The sequence below is a fragment of the Drosophila ficusphila genome, unplaced genomic scaffold (assembly GCF_018152265.1).
Source record: "Drosophila ficusphila isolate 14025-0441.05 unplaced genomic scaffold, ASM1815226v1 contig_198, whole genome shotgun sequence".
NCBI classification, from domain to species: domain Eukaryota; kingdom Metazoa; phylum Arthropoda; class Insecta; order Diptera; family Drosophilidae; genus Drosophila; species Drosophila ficusphila.
The window spans coordinates 7,335,814-7,351,848 of record NW_025064092.1 but is presented as its reverse complement, the minus strand read 5'-3'; the positions used below and the strand labels follow the sequence as shown (position 1 = coordinate 7,351,848).

The 16,035-nt window shown below is 45.5% G+C and overlaps 5 protein-coding genes across 5 annotated transcripts; 3 read left to right on the top strand and 2 right to left on the bottom strand.

The window, feature by feature from the left end:
* Positions 1 to 55: 55 nt before the first annotated feature.
* Positions 56 to 2,411, bottom strand: LOC108095338 (negative elongation factor B). Its single transcript, XM_017196420.2, has 3 exons — positions 2,186 to 2,411; positions 812 to 2,110; positions 56 to 748 (listed from the first exon to the last, which is right to left on the bottom strand). The coding sequence occupies exons 1-3, from the start codon at positions 2,315 to 2,317 to the stop codon at positions 395 to 397; spliced, it is 1,785 nt and encodes a 594-aa protein (XP_017051909.1). The 5' UTR covers positions 2,318 to 2,411; the 3' UTR covers positions 56 to 394.
* A 431-nt stretch (positions 2,412 to 2,842) lies between these two features.
* Positions 2,843 to 5,708, top strand: LOC108095354 (lateral signaling target protein 2 homolog). Its single transcript, XM_017196435.2, has 2 exons — positions 2,843 to 3,474; positions 3,631 to 5,708. Exons 1-2 carry the CDS (start codon positions 3,291 to 3,293, stop codon positions 5,121 to 5,123), a joined length of 1,677 nt encoding a protein of 558 aa, XP_017051924.1. The 5' UTR covers positions 2,843 to 3,290; the 3' UTR covers positions 5,124 to 5,708.
* A 95-nt stretch (positions 5,709 to 5,803) lies between these two features.
* Positions 5,804 to 8,518, bottom strand: LOC108095355 (pyruvate dehydrogenase [acetyl-transferring]-phosphatase 1, mitochondrial). Its single transcript, XM_017196436.2, has 4 exons — positions 8,078 to 8,518; positions 7,153 to 7,654; positions 6,255 to 6,822; positions 5,804 to 6,196 (listed from the first exon to the last, which is right to left on the bottom strand). Exons 1-4 carry the CDS (start codon positions 8,189 to 8,191, stop codon positions 5,950 to 5,952), a joined length of 1,431 nt encoding a protein of 476 aa, XP_017051925.1. The 5' UTR covers positions 8,192 to 8,518; the 3' UTR covers positions 5,804 to 5,949.
* Positions 8,519 to 8,811: 293 nt separating this feature from the next.
* LOC108095365 (ras-related protein Rab-39B) lies at positions 8,812 to 10,658 on the top strand. Its single transcript, XM_017196446.2, has 2 exons — positions 8,812 to 9,242; positions 9,673 to 10,658. Exons 1-2 carry the CDS (start codon positions 9,135 to 9,137, stop codon positions 10,219 to 10,221), a joined length of 657 nt encoding a protein of 218 aa, XP_017051935.1. The 5' UTR covers positions 8,812 to 9,134; the 3' UTR covers positions 10,222 to 10,658.
* A 299-nt stretch (positions 10,659 to 10,957) lies between these two features.
* LOC108095364 (mitochondrial import receptor subunit TOM40 homolog 1) lies at positions 10,958 to 13,755 on the top strand. The gene is made up of 4 exons (XM_017196445.2): positions 10,958 to 11,427; positions 11,626 to 11,888; positions 12,114 to 12,531; positions 12,712 to 13,755. Exons 1-4 carry the CDS (start codon positions 11,217 to 11,219, stop codon positions 12,849 to 12,851), a joined length of 1,032 nt encoding a protein of 343 aa, XP_017051934.1. The 5' UTR covers positions 10,958 to 11,216; the 3' UTR covers positions 12,852 to 13,755.
* The last annotated feature ends 2,280 nt before the right edge of the window (positions 13,756 to 16,035 follow it).

Below are 16,035 nucleotides of genomic sequence, written 5' to 3'. Positions count from 1 at the left end.
TTTCATTTCAGTTTCCTACGAAATAAATACCTGAAACCAAAGGTGAACACACAGCTTTAGATTTGTACTCTATATTGTGTACTAGAATCGATCGTTACACTAGCGTAACAGTAATATATAATATATAATAGCCAGCGACAACAAATTGATTGCCTGCTAACAAAGCGATACATTTGTAAATATGTAAACTATATCCGATTGCTCGGTCGCAGAACTTTCTGCCTAATCTAAACAGTATAATTATGATTTGCGCATGTGTGCTAAATTGGGATTGCCATCCCGCCGGCTGCTTAGAAGTGCCAAGGCGCCCAAATCTCGGGCCTCCTCCGGTCGTCATTAACAACAATCATCATCCGACGACAGCCGCTGGCGTTGCGACTGCCGGTGCCTCTAGCTATTGGACATTATAATGGGGCCCTGGCGTTGGCACACTCTTCAGCGGCGAATCGAATTCCATGGGCGGCGCCTCGATGACCGGTGTCTCCGCCGCCCCAGTGCCAATCCTCTCCTGCAGCGTTTCGTACAGCTTGTGGATGTGCTCATTGTGGGCCGTCGTCGGTTGCATGGCCTTCATCAAGGTGGCCAGACGACCCGAAGGCAGTTTGTTGTGCACATACCACAACAGTTTCAGCATGTGCCGCGAGGTAACATTCTCGCGCGTCAGTCCAGCAAATATGAACTCATCGAAGAGCGTAGTGCAGAAGTCCTCGGTAGAGAACTCCTCGCTCATGGGGATGAGCAAAGCAATCTGTAAAGGTATAACAAATGATTTAAGTGGGCTTTTCTTCACGCATTTGCAAAAAGTACTCACCAGTGAGTGCAGGAAAGGATCCTCGTACGCCCGGTCGTCCTTACAAGCGGACAAAATAGCCAGGACGCGGAGTACACCAACACGATCCTTCAGCCGTGCCGTGTGCAGCGTATAGTACATGGCCAGTATGCTGGCCACCGAACTCTCCTGGATGTACGCCTCCACGGCATCCGGTGCCGGCCCAGAATGCTCGATTGTGGTCAGAGCGGACTCTCGCTCATCTGGCGGCAGCTTGGCGTGCAAACTGCGGCACTGATCGTCCACCATCAGCGACATGAGAGCGGGTAGAAACTTGGTGACCACCTGGCAGTCCAGTTTCGGCTCCTTAAAGTCCTGCGAATCAATCATCACCCAGGCACTCAAGCCCAAGGCCAGCATCCTAAGCAAAAGGATGAGTATCTGATTATCACGCGGCATGCCTTCGTTGTTAATCAGATGATGCAGTATCTTGATGGCCGAGGTGGCCAGAAAGTTGATGGCATACGGATCGCAGAGTGTCATGGAGAGATCACCCAAAACTTGCTCCTGCCCGCGTTTAATGTTGTCCAGGAATCCCTGCAGCTCCCTGGAACGCTTGATATCTACATTTTTCTCTCTTATGCAGGCGTCCAGACACCAGGTGAACTTGTGACAGGGATCTATGGAGATGATTTCCTGCACCTCGAGATCGTGTAAGGCCATCAGCAGCTCCGCACGTAAGGTGCAATAGTGGACATTGCGGGTGCGGAGAAAAAGAGTGCGCAGGAACTGCAGCACCATATCGTACAGCTTGACACTGGTTCCAATCATGTTGGCCAACTTTTGGACCACCTCTCCTTGCCTTCGCACTTTGGGCGTTGGCTGGAAGAACAGATTATTCAGGTTGGTGTGGTCGAAAAGGATGTGCTCCTTTTCGCGAATGTATTGGGAGAGCAGAGGGGACACCTCGTCGCCAAACAATGATTGGTTATCTCGCCAAATCTGACGCTTGACTTCTGTATCTGTATCTGCATAGAGTTCACGATCCCGGACGAGGATTTTGAGGTATTTGTCATCGATGTGCTGGGTGTTCCTGAGTATCGCCATGACCACGGGACGCAGGGATTTTACCCGAACGACGGGGAAGCTTTTAACGAGCAGTTCCTTGAGTTTCTTGTCCCGCTCGCGCGGCTCCTTTTGGCCCATTTCGTTGATGTGGGCAATCAACTTGTCCCGTAGTTCCTCCATAAGGGATGTATGGAAATCCAAGCGGCGGACTCCATGCAAGTCGAGTAAAGGCAACATGGGTCGTAATGAAGGCAGCAAAACACCATTCTCAAGCTATATGAAATCGACGCAATAATAAATAAAACAACCGAACTTTTCGCGCCCATTTTAGTTGCAACGTAAACAAACCTGAAAACTCTCGATGGCCTTCAGGGGATCCGTGCAGGACGTCAGAGCCTCGCGCAAGTAAGCCTGGCCCGGTATATTTACGTCCTCCAGGCCAGTGCCGTTGTTATTTTTCGCCGGAGTGCTCATTATCATACACAATTCCTCTGCTTTTTGCGGCTAATTTACAATTGTTTTTTTTTTGGAGGAGGCGAAAAAAATAAACTCAGGCTTGCATGTGCGCGGTGCTATCGATGGTTGTTATCGACTGTCCACTGAGCAACCGTCCAGCAGTGTTACGTTATTTGCCTTATTGAAAATATGCTACGAATTATTATATACTAACTATACTGTATTATATAGATTAAATTAATTGTTTCTAAGCTGAAATATTTTTTAAAGTCAAATATAATTAAATTAGCTCAAATATTCAATGTTTAAATACAGTGATTTCTTTGTTTTGAAAAATCATCGGCAAGACTTCCATCGCTATCACCCTTTAAAACTTGATAAGAAGTCAAATAAATCAGGCATAAAACAAAACAAAGTTATTTTAAAAGCATAAATTATTTTACGCTTAAAGGATGTCAATATACAATCCCCAACCGAATTTGTGTCTATTGATTCAAAGGACTCGCGATCTATTGACCCGTGATTTGTGACTGTGACAGTTCATACAAATGCCAATTGTGCGATGTGCCATCTCTAGCGCGAAATAAGCAACGCCAAAGCAAAAAAGCAAAGCAAAAAAGCAAGGCGAGAGCATCAAGTGCAGAGAAAATCCGCACACATTTAGTTAGTTTCCGTGGAGGAACACCTCCGATTCTAAAGGAGATTGCATACCGAAGATCGCTAAAGGGAGATCCTGACAAATACACTCGCTATCCTTTTCATCGAGTGTGCGAGAGTGTGTGCGTGCTTGTTTCTACACCTATACACCCCCGTTGAAGTGTGGGTGTGTGCGTGCATCTCGACGAGAACCAACGAAAGTCGCTCTTTTTCTGGAATAAACAAAAACAAAACACCTAAATGTGAACTAAAGGAATCGGTTAAAAGGATAGGGATCAATATCTAGATCCGAACCAGGATCCATTAACAAAGCAGCAGTGAATTCCCCAGCAGAAGCAACATGTCTTCGTCGACGTCAGAGCGCAAGCGCTACCACAAGGATAACGCGCCCACAGACGATATCCTGACGCTAATCAATCTGGTGCGCCAGAATCCGGCCCTCTACAACTACAAGCTGCAGCCGAACCAGCGACGCCGGTCCGATGTCCTCAACGGCTGGCAGGAGGTCGCCCAGCAAATTGGAAGTGAGTGTCGGATGCTGATCAGGTTTAGCCAGGTCCTTTAACTCCTTTAAAATGATCTTACGGAGTTAGCATCTGTTTATAAATACATTTACAAATTCTTTTTGAATCATTTTAAGTAAAATATTTTCTAATTCTCCTTTTTTGTTGTCCTGGCAGACAAGTACACGGTGCAAGAGGTGCGTCGCAAGTGGAAGAACCTGCGGGACACGTTCCACCAGTACCGCCTGCGCACGCCCAAATACATCGAGGGCCGTCTGTCCAAGTGGCGGTACGCCAAGGAGCTGGACTTCCTGTCGACGGTTTATCAGCCCAAGTTGAAGTCGCACCGGAATACGCAGAGCGGTTATGAGACGAGCGGCGGAGGAGGCGGTGGTGGTAGCACCAATAGCACCAGCTTGCCAATCGGATCGATGCTGCATCTGAAACAGCAAGTGGTGGACGACGACGACGACGAGGTGGTGGACGATGACGGGCAGTCGGATCACGACACGGCCACCTTGTCCTCGCATCACGGCGCCTCGCAGATCACACTGGTCAGCGATGAGGCGGAGACCTTCATCCTGACCGCCTACGAGGAGGGCGTGTCGGACGACACGGTTTCGCCGCATCATCACCACCATCATCACGGCCATCACCACCAGCAGCAGCAGCATCATCACCACCAGCCGCACCACCATCATCATCACCATCAGTCGCAGCACGATGGCAGCATCTCGAGCATTGAGCTCTCCCAGATTGCGCACGACGATGATGTGGTCGACGATGTCGACGACGACGACGATGTGGTCGACCACGATGGCCAGGTGGATATTGTGAAGCACGAACTGGAAGAGGACGGAGCCACTGGCGCCGAGGTGGACTACGAGGAGGTGTGCCTGTACGAGGAAGCAAGCGGTGCCCACGTCGACTGCGAAATGGGCGTGAGCGATGCCGTCGACGGGAGCAGCGATGTTACACATGGCAAGGGCTTCCACTACATCGATGCCCATGACTTTTGCATATCGGACATTGAGCCGCAACCTGTGCGGCTGTCCAGCCAACACCAGTTCGCGAGCAGCGGAGCGTCGGGTAACGCCTCGAACAGTGTTCTCGCCGGCGGCGCTTTGGTGGGCGACGGCAAGCTCAAGAATCTCACGCTGGTCACGACCACAGCGGCGTCTTCAGCGCCGTCGGCAGGCGGTCCATCCAATCGCCACGATTCCTCGGCGTCCACACAGCACATTTCGCTGGTGGATGTCACCGAGGCAACGAGCACCAGTGTAACGATTTCCAGCACGCCGGCGATTTCGCTGAACGCCGCTACAGTGACAACCACACCGGCAGCGGCGCTATGCAACACCACATCCTTCACGTCCACACCGACGGCCACGATCCTTCAGCTGCCCGCCCTCAGTTGCGGTGGATCTGGGCAGCCGTTGGCCGTCAGTGCGGCGGCCAGCAGCTCGAGCATTCTCGTCAAGGAGGAGGAGCTGCATCAGCAGCATCAAGTGGCCCAGGCGCTGGCCAAGCGTGATGAGCTCGACCTGTTCTTCGACTTCCTGAAGAAGAAGATGCAGTGCTTCAGCAAAACGCAGATCACGCACATTCAGATGGAGTTCCTCAACTGCGTCAGTCGGCAGGAGGCGGCCGAGCAGGATGGCAAGGATTAATTCAGATCCTAAACCTTATCCCCATCCCCTCCCCACAACACAGAGCTCCAATCCCTGAGTAGTTGCTTAGTTTTTCCATGTATAGGATTAGGACCCGTACCGTTTACCAGTTTGCAAGTTCGCGGCTCCCGTGTTCTTTAGATAGCTTTATCCTCGACTCACAAAAATCCGGAACCCCGAGTCCCTCGGCCCTAAGCACCAGCCAATCGCCCCTACATACATATATATAATGTAACCCAGCGTTATAAACAATTGTAATTGAATTTATACATAATTGTAAAATAAATCGATTCTCAGAAATGATACAAGATGCTTGGGGTTCAACGCAAGATATTGTACAATTTGGGAATTTGTTAAATCGGTTAATTCGGTTCGCAGTAATAAAATAAGCTGGTGAAAAAAAAAAACACCCAAATTGTAAATCTTATATACGGAAAATTGGCCTAACATCAATTAACATAAGTTTTAAAGTGTAAATTACAAATTGTTTGGATAATTTTAAACCACGAAATTAAGATAAGTACTTGATAGATTGCTTTACAATATCACGAATTATTTGAAAATAAATAAATGAAGAAACTCCTTGTTGCCCGTTTATGGAATTTTATAGGTCAAAGCTTTTATTTTAACTGCAACTAAGGTCGATCCCAGCCTCACCCATTTACAAGTCAATTTGCATATGTGGTTTTTTTCGCTTTCCGCGTGGGATTTATTTGGCGCGGCAGTCGTCCGAGGTCCGATGGCGGATTAAACAAACTTAAACGCAACACTTAGGCTAGTTAGGCTGAAGGTTAGCTCGTTAAATGTACACTTTTTCGCACGAAGATCACGCTGCCGGCGCAGTGATCCCCGTCGATTGATCCGCCTCGCTGTGCAGCTGGGCGACGTGCTCTGAGTTGAAGTAGATCACGGTGATGGTGATGTCGTCGCGGTACAGACGCACCACGTCCTTGGGCAGCGTCAGGTAGTACGAGATCTTCGAGTGCTCAATCCCATAGTCGGTGGCCCCCAAGGCGTGCCGGATGAGATGCGTGGCGGCATTCTGGTCCACCGGTTTGCGGGTTAGACCAGCTCTAAAAAACAAAAACCACAATCAATAGATATCAGATTGAATATAGAGTCCACACTCACTTCCGTTCGGCTAGCTGGTCGGAGATTTCCTGCAGCGTTATATCGCCCTCGGGCAGACGCATCGGTTCGAGGATCTTCTTGGAGTTGATGTGCTCCCCCACCAGGCTGACCACCTCGCTGGGCGAAAGGAAATCCCACAGGCCGTCGCTGGCGATGACTAGAAACTTGTCGTTGGGCCCCAGTTCATGGTGCTGGACATCGGGGCGTGCGGTTAGGTACGGAGGCGTGTAGTAATTCGGCGCCATTGCCTGCTCGCCGAACATGGGCAGCACCTTCTGCTGCATTATGTCCAGGGACCACTTGTATCGAAAGTCCCCAAAGGCACGCAACGGCGCCAGTTGACTCAGCAGCCGGCCATTGCGGATCACCGTTTCGCGTTCCTGCTTCGGATGCTCGGCCAGGATGCGACGCACCTCGGACATGTTGTCCGCATTATGCTCGGTGTTGAGTTTTTTTGGATGCCACTGCTGCGTCTGCGGATCGAGGGTGCCCAACACGGCGCCGCAGTCACCCGTGCTGGCCACGTGCAGCTGCAGGCCCTCCAGGTGCACCACACAGGCAACGGCTCCTGGAAAATAAACAAAAGTATTGTGTTAAAATCCGTGCTATGAAACTTTAGAATCCGCGAGTCGAAATGCTTTTGTTTTTATACTACATACGAATATAAGTGTGTTTAAATTTATTTGTCGTGTTAATACGTATTTAAAATAGATAGATATGCGAACGGTGCAGCCCGTCAAAAAAGATACCTTCGAAATTGTTGTTTTTGAAATGGCAGATAGATATGGATACATAAAATACAAAACAATATTGTTAAAGCTATACAGAATCATTTAACGTTGCTGCGTTGTTTACAATCGTTTAAAGGGTATTCTTATTATCTGGGTACATCACCCACCGGAAAGTGCGACGCTCATGGTGCGCACATCGTTGCTGGCCAGCGCCTCCTGGGAGAGACCCTCGTCCAGCTGGAGAAAAGCGTTCTCCAGTTCACTGGCAACATCCCGCTGAGGTGTCTCCGACAACTGCTTTATGTACTTGAGGAAACTGGCTTCGTAGATCGGTTTAATCTCGCTGACAAAGTCCACGTTGTCGTTGTGGCATTTAAGGAACGACTGGCTGCTGCAGCCCTGCTTCATCTGCTCCCGAAGCACCTGGCGCGGCAATGTGGCGGCTGAAACGTAGCGGAGCAATCGCTTGGACACCACTTGGCCACAAGCTGCCCCCGCATGTCCATCGAAAATGCCGCAGATGAAGCCGTTGCGGTGCAGAAAACTGGCTTCTGTGCGTGAGTCCTCGCAGGGCGAATTCGATCCCAGCTGATTCGTTTCATAGCTCCGGATGACTCCGTCCACAGGAAAGTTGTAAACGAACTCGTTCTCCCTCAAAACAAGGTTAACCTGTGGGATATGTCAAAAATAAGAATAGGATCTTTGTACTTCGGCGGAAATTAATCACTTCATTCTACCTTTTTCCTAAAATATATTTTTGTTTTGATATTAAATACACAAAAAGTGAAAATTTAACAATAATTGATATTAATTGTTTTTCTTGTTTATTTTTTACTAAGGCTTTGTTTCATATTATAATTTTAAAATATACATATTCCTAATTCATATTTTACGAGTCTCAGATCTAGCATCGTTGTGAGATACTATCTTTAGTACACTATCGATTAAATCGATGCAGGGGTTATTTTATAAAGCTGCTTTATTTGGGCATAAACAATTCCATATTTTGGAAGGTTGGGCCCTGGGTTTGGCAGTAAGATTGGCTAATCCCAAAAAAACATTCTTTAAAGTACTTGCAATTCGAGTTCTTACATCGTATGGACTCAATTGCGGCAGTTGCGGCAGCAATCGCAGTGCATTTAAACTGAACTCCCGCACATTGGAGCGCACGTAGTTGGCGGCGTCGTTCAGCACGAACTTGAACATCTATATAGCGATTTCTATATATTTTCGACCTGCTGTGGCTATAATTAACGGTAATAATATTGGTTCCGTAACCGAATCGGGGGAGAAGGAGAAAAAACGGAGGAGAACGATGTGGATTCCGTATCCCGTAACCGGCTGATTTACGGACTCCGACTTTCAGCGGCGAATAAAAAGCTTTTCGTTTTCGTTTCTGCTTTCGAGAGGCCGGCGGATTTTTTGTACATTTGTGTGCTGTGCGAATTACAGACAATTTCCACGGAAAACAAACGTAAAAGGAAAATACAATGCGTACAAATATATCTACAATCGAACAGCTGTCATGGTGACAGTTGGGTAGCGTTGCCAGATCAGCGAAGTGAGTCCCATTAGCCGGGTACCGAAACTAAGGTGACCCAAAACTAATATTTGTAATCCATGCAGTTTATAAGCAAAGTGTAGTCTTTTTTGACTTCTCTTCATGCAAGATTGTTATAAGTTGGTTTTTAAAAAATGTTCCTAAAACTGTTTTTAGTTTAAGATGATATAAGCATCTCGTTCTACGACTGTTTTAGCTATTTTTGATCATGGTTATTTATTTTCGGCCTATCGATAGTTTGCGCCATCCGGCAACATCGCCTTTATCACACACACAAGCGCACGCACACAGGCGCAGCTTTGCGCATTAGAAAAAAAACCCAAAACAAAACAAAATTCAGTGGCAGCTGAATTCTTGAATATTTATAATTTATCAACCACCAGAGACGGCCGGGAATAACGAACGAAGACAGGAACCGAGGAAACTGCACAGATCTTCGTTTGGTATCAGGATAAGTGTTTTAAAAAAAAAAAGCAACAAAAGGCGAAGGGCGATTTGCGTCTCAAACTTTTGCGAAAGGGACGTCAAAATATTGCGGATTCCCAGCCGCCCAACAAATCCGTGAATTCGCAAAAGGACGGCTACGCGATGGTGGAGCCCATTTTCGAATATCAATTTCGACTGATTTTAATCGGCGACAGCACCGTGGGAAAGAGTTCTCTTCTCAAGTTCTTCACAGACGGCAAATTTGCCGAGGTGCGTATTTGGTTCGACTTGTGACCACTGTGCAGGTGGTTCACTGTGCGTGGCCCACTGTGCGATCTCCGTATGATGCAGTTAATGCGTTTATTACATAATTAAGTGATTGCAAGCAGCAAAAAAATAGACAAAGGGAGTATATTTTCGAGATGCTGCCTTAGTCACCTTGTCAATGTGTGTAAGCTGTTGGTGTGTGTGTTGTGTGTTCGCCTGATAAAGCAGGCAACAACAATAACACCCAAGGCTGGACAAAAACCAGGGCTGCGCAAAATTAGGGCGGGTATTTCAAATATAAATGAGATAAAGAACAGATAACTAAAAACATAATATTATAATATTTATTGTTGTGACACAACTGCTTACTAATTGCTTCGGATTCTATACTTATTATGTTATACTTACTAATCCACTTTCTTTGTATTTGCAGCTCTCCGATCCCACAGTCGGCGTCGACTTCTTCGCCCGCCTCATCGAGATGAAGGACGGTACACAGATAAAGCTTCAGCTTTGGGACACCGCCGGGCAGGAGCGCTTCCGTTCAATCACGAAGTCCTACTACCGCAACTCGGTGGGTGTGCTGCTGGTGTACGACATATCGAACCACGCCAGCTTCGAGCACATACCGCTGTGGATGATGGAGGCACAGCGTCACATTGAGCCCCACCGCCCCGTTTTCGCGTTGGTCGGCTGCAAGCTGGACCTCATCAACTCCGGCGGACATCGCGAGGTGACCACCGAGGAGGCGCAAAAGTTTGCCAAGCAACATGGTCTGCATTTCGTTGAGACATCGGCTCGATCCGGGGCCAATGTGGAGGAAGCCTTTCGCATGGTCACCCAGGAGGTATACGCCCGCATTCGATCCGGCGAATACAAGGCCGAGGACGGCTGGGATGGCATCAAGTCCGGTTTCTCGCGGCCTAATAGCCTGGACTTCAATCTCGTGATGGCCGAGCCGGAAAAGTCATCCTGTTGTTGATTACCCCCGCCACTGTCACATCCATCGCTTTCAAAAATGTTTGTTTACATTAACTTGTATCGTACGTCCCCATCCCCTCCCAAAAACGAACCCCTCTTTGTTGACTCTTTTAATCTTGTTTAATCAACTAGTTTAGCTGAAACACCAAAACAGTTACGTGTATATGTACAACTTGTTTTTTTGTAGTTACTTTTAGTTTTGCTCTTAAGTTAACGTTTAATTAGGTGACTGACGGGAATTAGCAAAGATTGAATTTGGCCCCTTCTTTCCAGAATTAGTTTATTTTCCTTTTAATTGGTAACGAGTCACACCAGAAATACGTAGCCGAGTTTCTGTGCTCCTAACTCATACAACATATAACTCCACTTACACAAATACGAACGGAAAAACTATACATATACTTGAAACTTGAAATATAAACGTTTTTATTAATACAAGTGGCTTGGCATTGGTTAATCAAGGGCAGGTTAAAATGGACTTCGTTGTGGCCAAATCTAATCGGTCGAGATAATTTAATTACATTTTGGCCTAATTACAAAACCCGATGATAGGGTGCACTTTTTAAATAGTATAGCTGATAAAACTTACTAATAATACTTTGTGTTTCCCTGTGCGCTATAGTTTATAAAATTTAATTTATTTAAACGCAGCACTCTCGAAACAAATGTCAAAACCTTCGATTTCGTTATTTGATAACTTTATTTTTCTACACCTATGTAGTCGTGCCTAAAAATCTTTGTAAGTTATTATTTTGCACAAATCCGTTCTCTAACTTTATTTTCTTACGCTTTTGTGAGTGTGCAACAATAGCTTTTAAAAATTCCGCATAAATATTTAAAGTCCCGACAGTCTGGCAACACCCAAGGCGCGACAATAATCGAAGCTTTTTATCAACGGCCCATCTGGTCACGCTGTTTTTTTTGCCGTAACTCACAAGAACGCACGATTAGCGCGTGCAGCTTGAAATTACATAGATTACATCGGGATTTTTGAAAATGGGCAACGTGCTAGCGGCTTCATCCGGCGCCCCAGGCGGTGGCGCCTCAAATCTGGGCCTCGGCCTCCCGGAACCGGCTGTCCTGCCCTCCGATTCCGGCTCGCCGTCCGGTTCGTCTTCGTCCGCCGTAGGCTCTTCATCCTTCGCCGACAAGGATGCGCCACTGGAGAACCCCGGCACCGTCGAGGAGCTGCACAAAAAGTGTAAAGGTACGTGGACTTCAGTCAGAAAAAGCGGGTCCGGTGAAAAAGTGGCCGTAGAAATCGAAATGCCCTCCGCACCTCTGATGACATAACCTACAACATGCGAGAGCGAGACGGAGCATCGAGAGGGGGGGTTGGGGGACAGTATATTATGTATGTGTATATATTATGTATAACCAACCAGTGCATATTTCGCCGCTTCAGATATCCAGGCCATCACCTTCGAGGGCGCCAAAATCATGCTGAACAAAGGGCTGAGCAACCACTTCCAGGTGTCGCACACCATCAACATGAGCAATGTGGTGCCCAGTGGCTATCGCTTCGGGGCCACCTACGTGGGCACCAAGCAATACAGCCCCACGGAGGCGTTCCCTGTCCTTCTGGGAGACATCGATCCGTCGGGCAACCTCAATGCCAATGTCATCCACCAGTTCTCCGCGCGTCTGCGCTGCAAGTTCGCCTCGCAGGTGAGTTTTGGCGGGGATTTCAATCGGAAGGTTATAAATTAAGGATAAGAACTCAACGAATAGGTGATTCCATTTAACATGAGTCCTTAGTTAAAATAATATTTCGCAGAAACTTCCAAATAAGTGCATAGTTTCTTTATATTCAATGTTCTTTTGTAATATTTTGATAGTAGAATTAACTTTACATTCAGTGTTACTAAAGATTTCTGTTCTACTAACCCACAGATCCAGGACTCCAAGATGGTGGCCTCACAGCTGACAACCGATTATCGCGGCAGTGATTACACCGCCTCGCTGACGGTGGCCAATCCCAGTATATTCACCAACTCCGGCGTGGTCGTTGGCCAGTATCTGCAGTCAGTCACTCCAGCCCTCGCCCTGGGCGCCGAGCTGGCCTACCAGTTCGGTCCGAACGTCCCCGGCCGTCAGATAGCCATTGTGTCCGCCGTCGGCCGCTATACGTCCGGCAATTCGGTGTGGTCGGGGACCCTGGGCCAGAGTGGCCTGCACGTGTGCTACTACCAGAAGGCCAGCGACCAGCTGCAGATCGGTGTCGAGGTTGAGACCAGCCTGCGAATGCAGGAGTCGGTGGCCACGCTGGCCTACCAGATTGATTTGCCCAAGGCAGATCTGGTCTTCCGAGGTGAGCAAATATCCTTTGGTCGATGGCTAAGGGTTGTCATTGGGGTTTCTTAGAAAGGGATTTTGGATTTCTGTATAATTAAGTATAATTTAAAGGTTTGTGTATTTTGAAATGGAAACCCGAATGAGACCCTTTAGCTTAACTACCTAACGCATTACTCAATTGTTCTCCTTCTTTTAGGCGGAATTGATTCCAACTGGCACATCTCCGGTGTTTTAGAGAAGCGTCTAACCCCATTGCCATTTACGCTAGCGCTGAGCGGACGCATGAACCACGTCAAGAACAACTTCAGACTCGGCTGTGGGCTGATGATCGGCTAGGCCGGATCGAGGGCAGCCGAACCACCCACTTTAGCCTCAGACCCCAAGCACACACATCCATTGTAACTTTTTCACATCATCCGCTAACAACAACAACAAAAACAACAACAAAGAGATATATAAATCTGCTAACAAACGTTTTTTATGATGATCTGTCGCTTGTGTGTATAAGAAATGCCTTGCATACCGAAAAGGCGGCCAGCATGGATCTGGGATCCTATGGAATGGCTTTTCCTCTTTAATCCATTATGTTACCAGTGTGCCACTGTTCGTCGTCCGTTGTCCGTCGCCAAACTTTTCCCCACTGACAGAGTTATATAGGCGGCGTTAAAATATTCCACAATGATTATACATTTATTCACTCAATACACCGAACAACACACACATCCAAAACTACAACATGAAACTGTCACCGTACATTTTAAGTTGCTTCCTAAACGTACGCATTTATTTAGACAACCAGCTATCTCCTCCGAACCAACAAACAATATAAAATAAACAAAAAGCAGAGACAAACAAATAATAAATGCGTATGTATGAGATGTATGTTACAAGCTATCAAATTGGTAACAAACTGCTTTAAGTTTATAATTTATAATTTTACAATTAGCTGTAATAACAAAAAACCTTGTTAAACCATCTTTTATTACCTTTATGGCGCGAAAGCGATAGGCAGAATTCAGAAAGAGACGGCGCCGAAATGTTGTGAGGGCAAACAAAAACCAAACAAATCAAACTCCTTAAAAAATAAAAAAAAAACCCAAACAATATGTTAAACATGTGAAATAAATAATTTACATTGTAATTTACCCGTTCCGAAACAAGAACCATAAAACAACAAAGATAACCAGATGATAAATAAAAACAAAATAGGTTTTAGAATAAATAAAACAATTTAAATAAATGTGTGCGAGTTTTCATATTGCATGGCTTCTCAGAATGGATTCTAGATATTTCCAACTTATCAGTTGACCACGTTACTTTTGAAGTTGTCTGATTAGATAACTGTTCAGAATTGAAAATGCAGCTAATTGTTGTTTATCTCCTAATGGGGTAATTATTGTATATACATATATATTAATTTCTTGATAAATTTATTCATAGTTTAATAAGTAAAAAAAAAACAAGTTACTTCAACTTTAAGGTCTTATAAAACTTGACCAGCGCGACATGTTTTTGACTAAAACAACAGTATCAAATATATTTGGTTGCCATTTTCTCATTTCCAGCGCCAAAGTCAAAGGTCCGGGAGATACAGGATCAAAAAACAAGAGGCCTTCTTGGAACTCTTTGATACCCCAGAATTTTGTGAAGCTTTACATATATCAAAAATAAACATTGAATCTATAGAAATATTTGTGGTAATTTTTATTTATTATTTAATCTAAATATTTAAAAATTTTCTTTGTAATTTTTTTGAAAACTACCTTATAATACCCTGATATTATTGCAACAACAAAAGCAAAGTATATGCATACAAACTTTGTTCAATCAGCCATAGAAGCGATTTCGTTGTTGTTGTCGCTTTGCAAGTGCAGTAGTCGCAATATTGTTTAGATAAGAAAATGTTGCCACACTCAAAAACACACACACACATGAGGACTTTTCTCGCTTTTCCTGCTTTTCCCGCTGTCTATCAAAAAATGGTTTTTGCCATGCACATTTTCTTTTCGCCCGTTGCCTTCCTTTTTGCGAAATGCAATTTGAACTTTGGCAAAAAGCGGCCGCTTTAGCAGAGTTTTCCTGTACCCCCTTCTTCTTCTTCTTCTTCCCTTCCGTCCTGCATTATTCCCCAACCCTTTCCGAAAAAACCCCCATTTCCCGGTCATGCCATTTGTGCGATAAGCAGGACAGCGACTTTCATATTTTGTGCAATTTTCAACGTTTCTTTTTCTCCCCAGAGGAGCTCCTATAAAGTGCACACAGGAAAAATATTACATAGAAAGCTTAGCAAGTGAAAAATGGGTGTCATTCAATATTATTTGGTAATCAAATAAATAGTTCTTAATAATATTCTGCACGTGTAAATATATGATTATATGATATAAAGCATGTACGTTCGTATTTTGTTAGCGCCATAAAAAGAAAGGATTTTTTTTGGTCAGTGTCGCATTATGTAAGCCGCGAATGCTGTTTTCCAATTCAATTGTCCCAAACCACAGACTCCACTCATGGCCAAGACAAAGGAAATTTGTGTCAAAAGGCGAGCGGACTTTTGCCAAGTGGGTCTGGCAAAAACTCATTAACATATAAAGTAGCCGCGCGAATTGCGCAGACAAATCTGGTAACTAATTACGCAACAGACGTCCAGAGCCAGAATCCCGACATGGCTCATAAGGCAGGACCTCTCGAGAGGAGGACTTAAGCCAAGTGCTGGCCAAACTGCACTGCTGAAGTGTTTATTCTCCTTTTCTCTTCAGCTGGCAAAAAGAGGAGCTTAGCGTGTAATTAGCAGCTCATCACATTTCTTTCTTTAAAGCTCAGGATTGATTTAATGTAATAGTTTCTCAGGGGTAATATATTTAGTTTAGTAATTACATTTTGGGAGCATCTTTAAAAACGTTAATATATTTTTGTATTTGGGATTGCACTTGCAGAAACGTAAGCGCTTCTGTGAGCCTGCAGCTTTCTCATCGGTTGTTTGCTTAAAACAAATTACAACCAGGGTGAGAGAAATTAATGAACTTTAAGCCGGGCCAACAGCAAGTAAGTGCGTGAGCAATTGTCTTTTGCCAGTAACTCAACTCCATTCGAGTTCGAGTGGGTGTGTTGTATGCTCTGCATATTTACGCCAACTTTAGTTATTTGAATTACGTGACTTCAGCAACAGTTCCACGACTGCCTCGCCGTTCTCCTTACTTCCCATTCACCCCCAAATACCCCCCAATACTCCCCTTTACCCCCCTGGCACCCACAACCCAATGCACACGTGCACACAAAGCTTAAACTTTGTGCAATTTTTTAAGCACACAGAGGGAGCAGCATGCGTACCACTCACTTTGCCATCCGTACTATCTCCGTCTGTTGATTACAGATGCTTGTTTTCAGAAAAATACTGCAGTGGCAAAGGGAATCGCTAAATGGAGTATGCTTATAATAGTGCACCAATATGTATACCTAGCAAACAAGGCGTTACAATCTGTTCAAAAGAAGTCCTTCGACGTGTATTCATTTGATTTCTACA

What these genes read in the sequence shown, in the direction of transcription:
- LOC108095338 (XM_017196420.2), bottom strand. Translation starts at nt 2,317, where the DNA reads ATGATAATGAGCACTCCGGCGAAAAATAACAACGGCACTGGCCTGGAG. An exon ending in AGGCCATCGAGAGTTTTCAG is followed by an intron (nt 2,111 to 2,185) that starts GTTTGTTTACGT and finishes GATTTCATATAG; the next exon opens with CTTGAGAATGGTGTTTTGCT. An exon ending in ATCCTTTCCTGCACTCACTG is followed by an intron (nt 749 to 811) that starts GTGAGTACTTTT and finishes ATACCTTTACAG; the next exon opens with ATTGCTTTGCTCATCCCCAT.
- LOC108095354 (XM_017196435.2), top strand. Translation starts at nt 3,291, where the DNA reads ATGTCTTCGTCGACGTCAGAGCGCAAGCGCTACCACAAGGATAACGCG. An exon ending in GGTCGCCCAGCAAATTGGAA is followed by an intron (nt 3,475 to 3,630) that starts GTGAGTGTCGGA and finishes TTGTCCTGGCAG; the next exon opens with ACAAGTACACGGTGCAAGAG.
- LOC108095355 (XM_017196436.2), bottom strand. Translation starts at nt 8,191, where the DNA reads ATGTTCAAGTTCGTGCTGAACGACGCCGCCAACTACGTGCGCTCCAAT. An exon ending in CGCAATTGAGTCCATACGAT is followed by an intron (nt 7,655 to 8,077) that starts GTAAGAACTCGA and finishes CATATCCCACAG; the next exon opens with GTTAACCTTGTTTTGAGGGA. An exon ending in GACCAGCTAGCCGAACGGAA is followed by an intron (nt 6,197 to 6,254) that starts GTGAGTGTGGAC and finishes TTTGTTTTTTAG; the next exon opens with AGCTGGTCTAACCCGCAAAC.
- LOC108095365 (XM_017196446.2), top strand. Translation starts at nt 9,135, where the DNA reads ATGGTGGAGCCCATTTTCGAATATCAATTTCGACTGATTTTAATCGGC. An exon ending in CAGACGGCAAATTTGCCGAG is followed by an intron (nt 9,243 to 9,672) that starts GTGCGTATTTGG and finishes TTGTATTTGCAG; the next exon opens with CTCTCCGATCCCACAGTCGG.
- LOC108095364 (XM_017196445.2), top strand. Translation starts at nt 11,217, where the DNA reads ATGGGCAACGTGCTAGCGGCTTCATCCGGCGCCCCAGGCGGTGGCGCC. An exon ending in GCTGCACAAAAAGTGTAAAG is followed by an intron (nt 11,428 to 11,625) that starts GTACGTGGACTT and finishes TCGCCGCTTCAG; the next exon opens with ATATCCAGGCCATCACCTTC. An exon ending in GGCAGATCTGGTCTTCCGAG is followed by an intron (nt 12,532 to 12,711) that starts GTGAGCAAATAT and finishes TCCTTCTTTTAG; the next exon opens with GCGGAATTGATTCCAACTGG.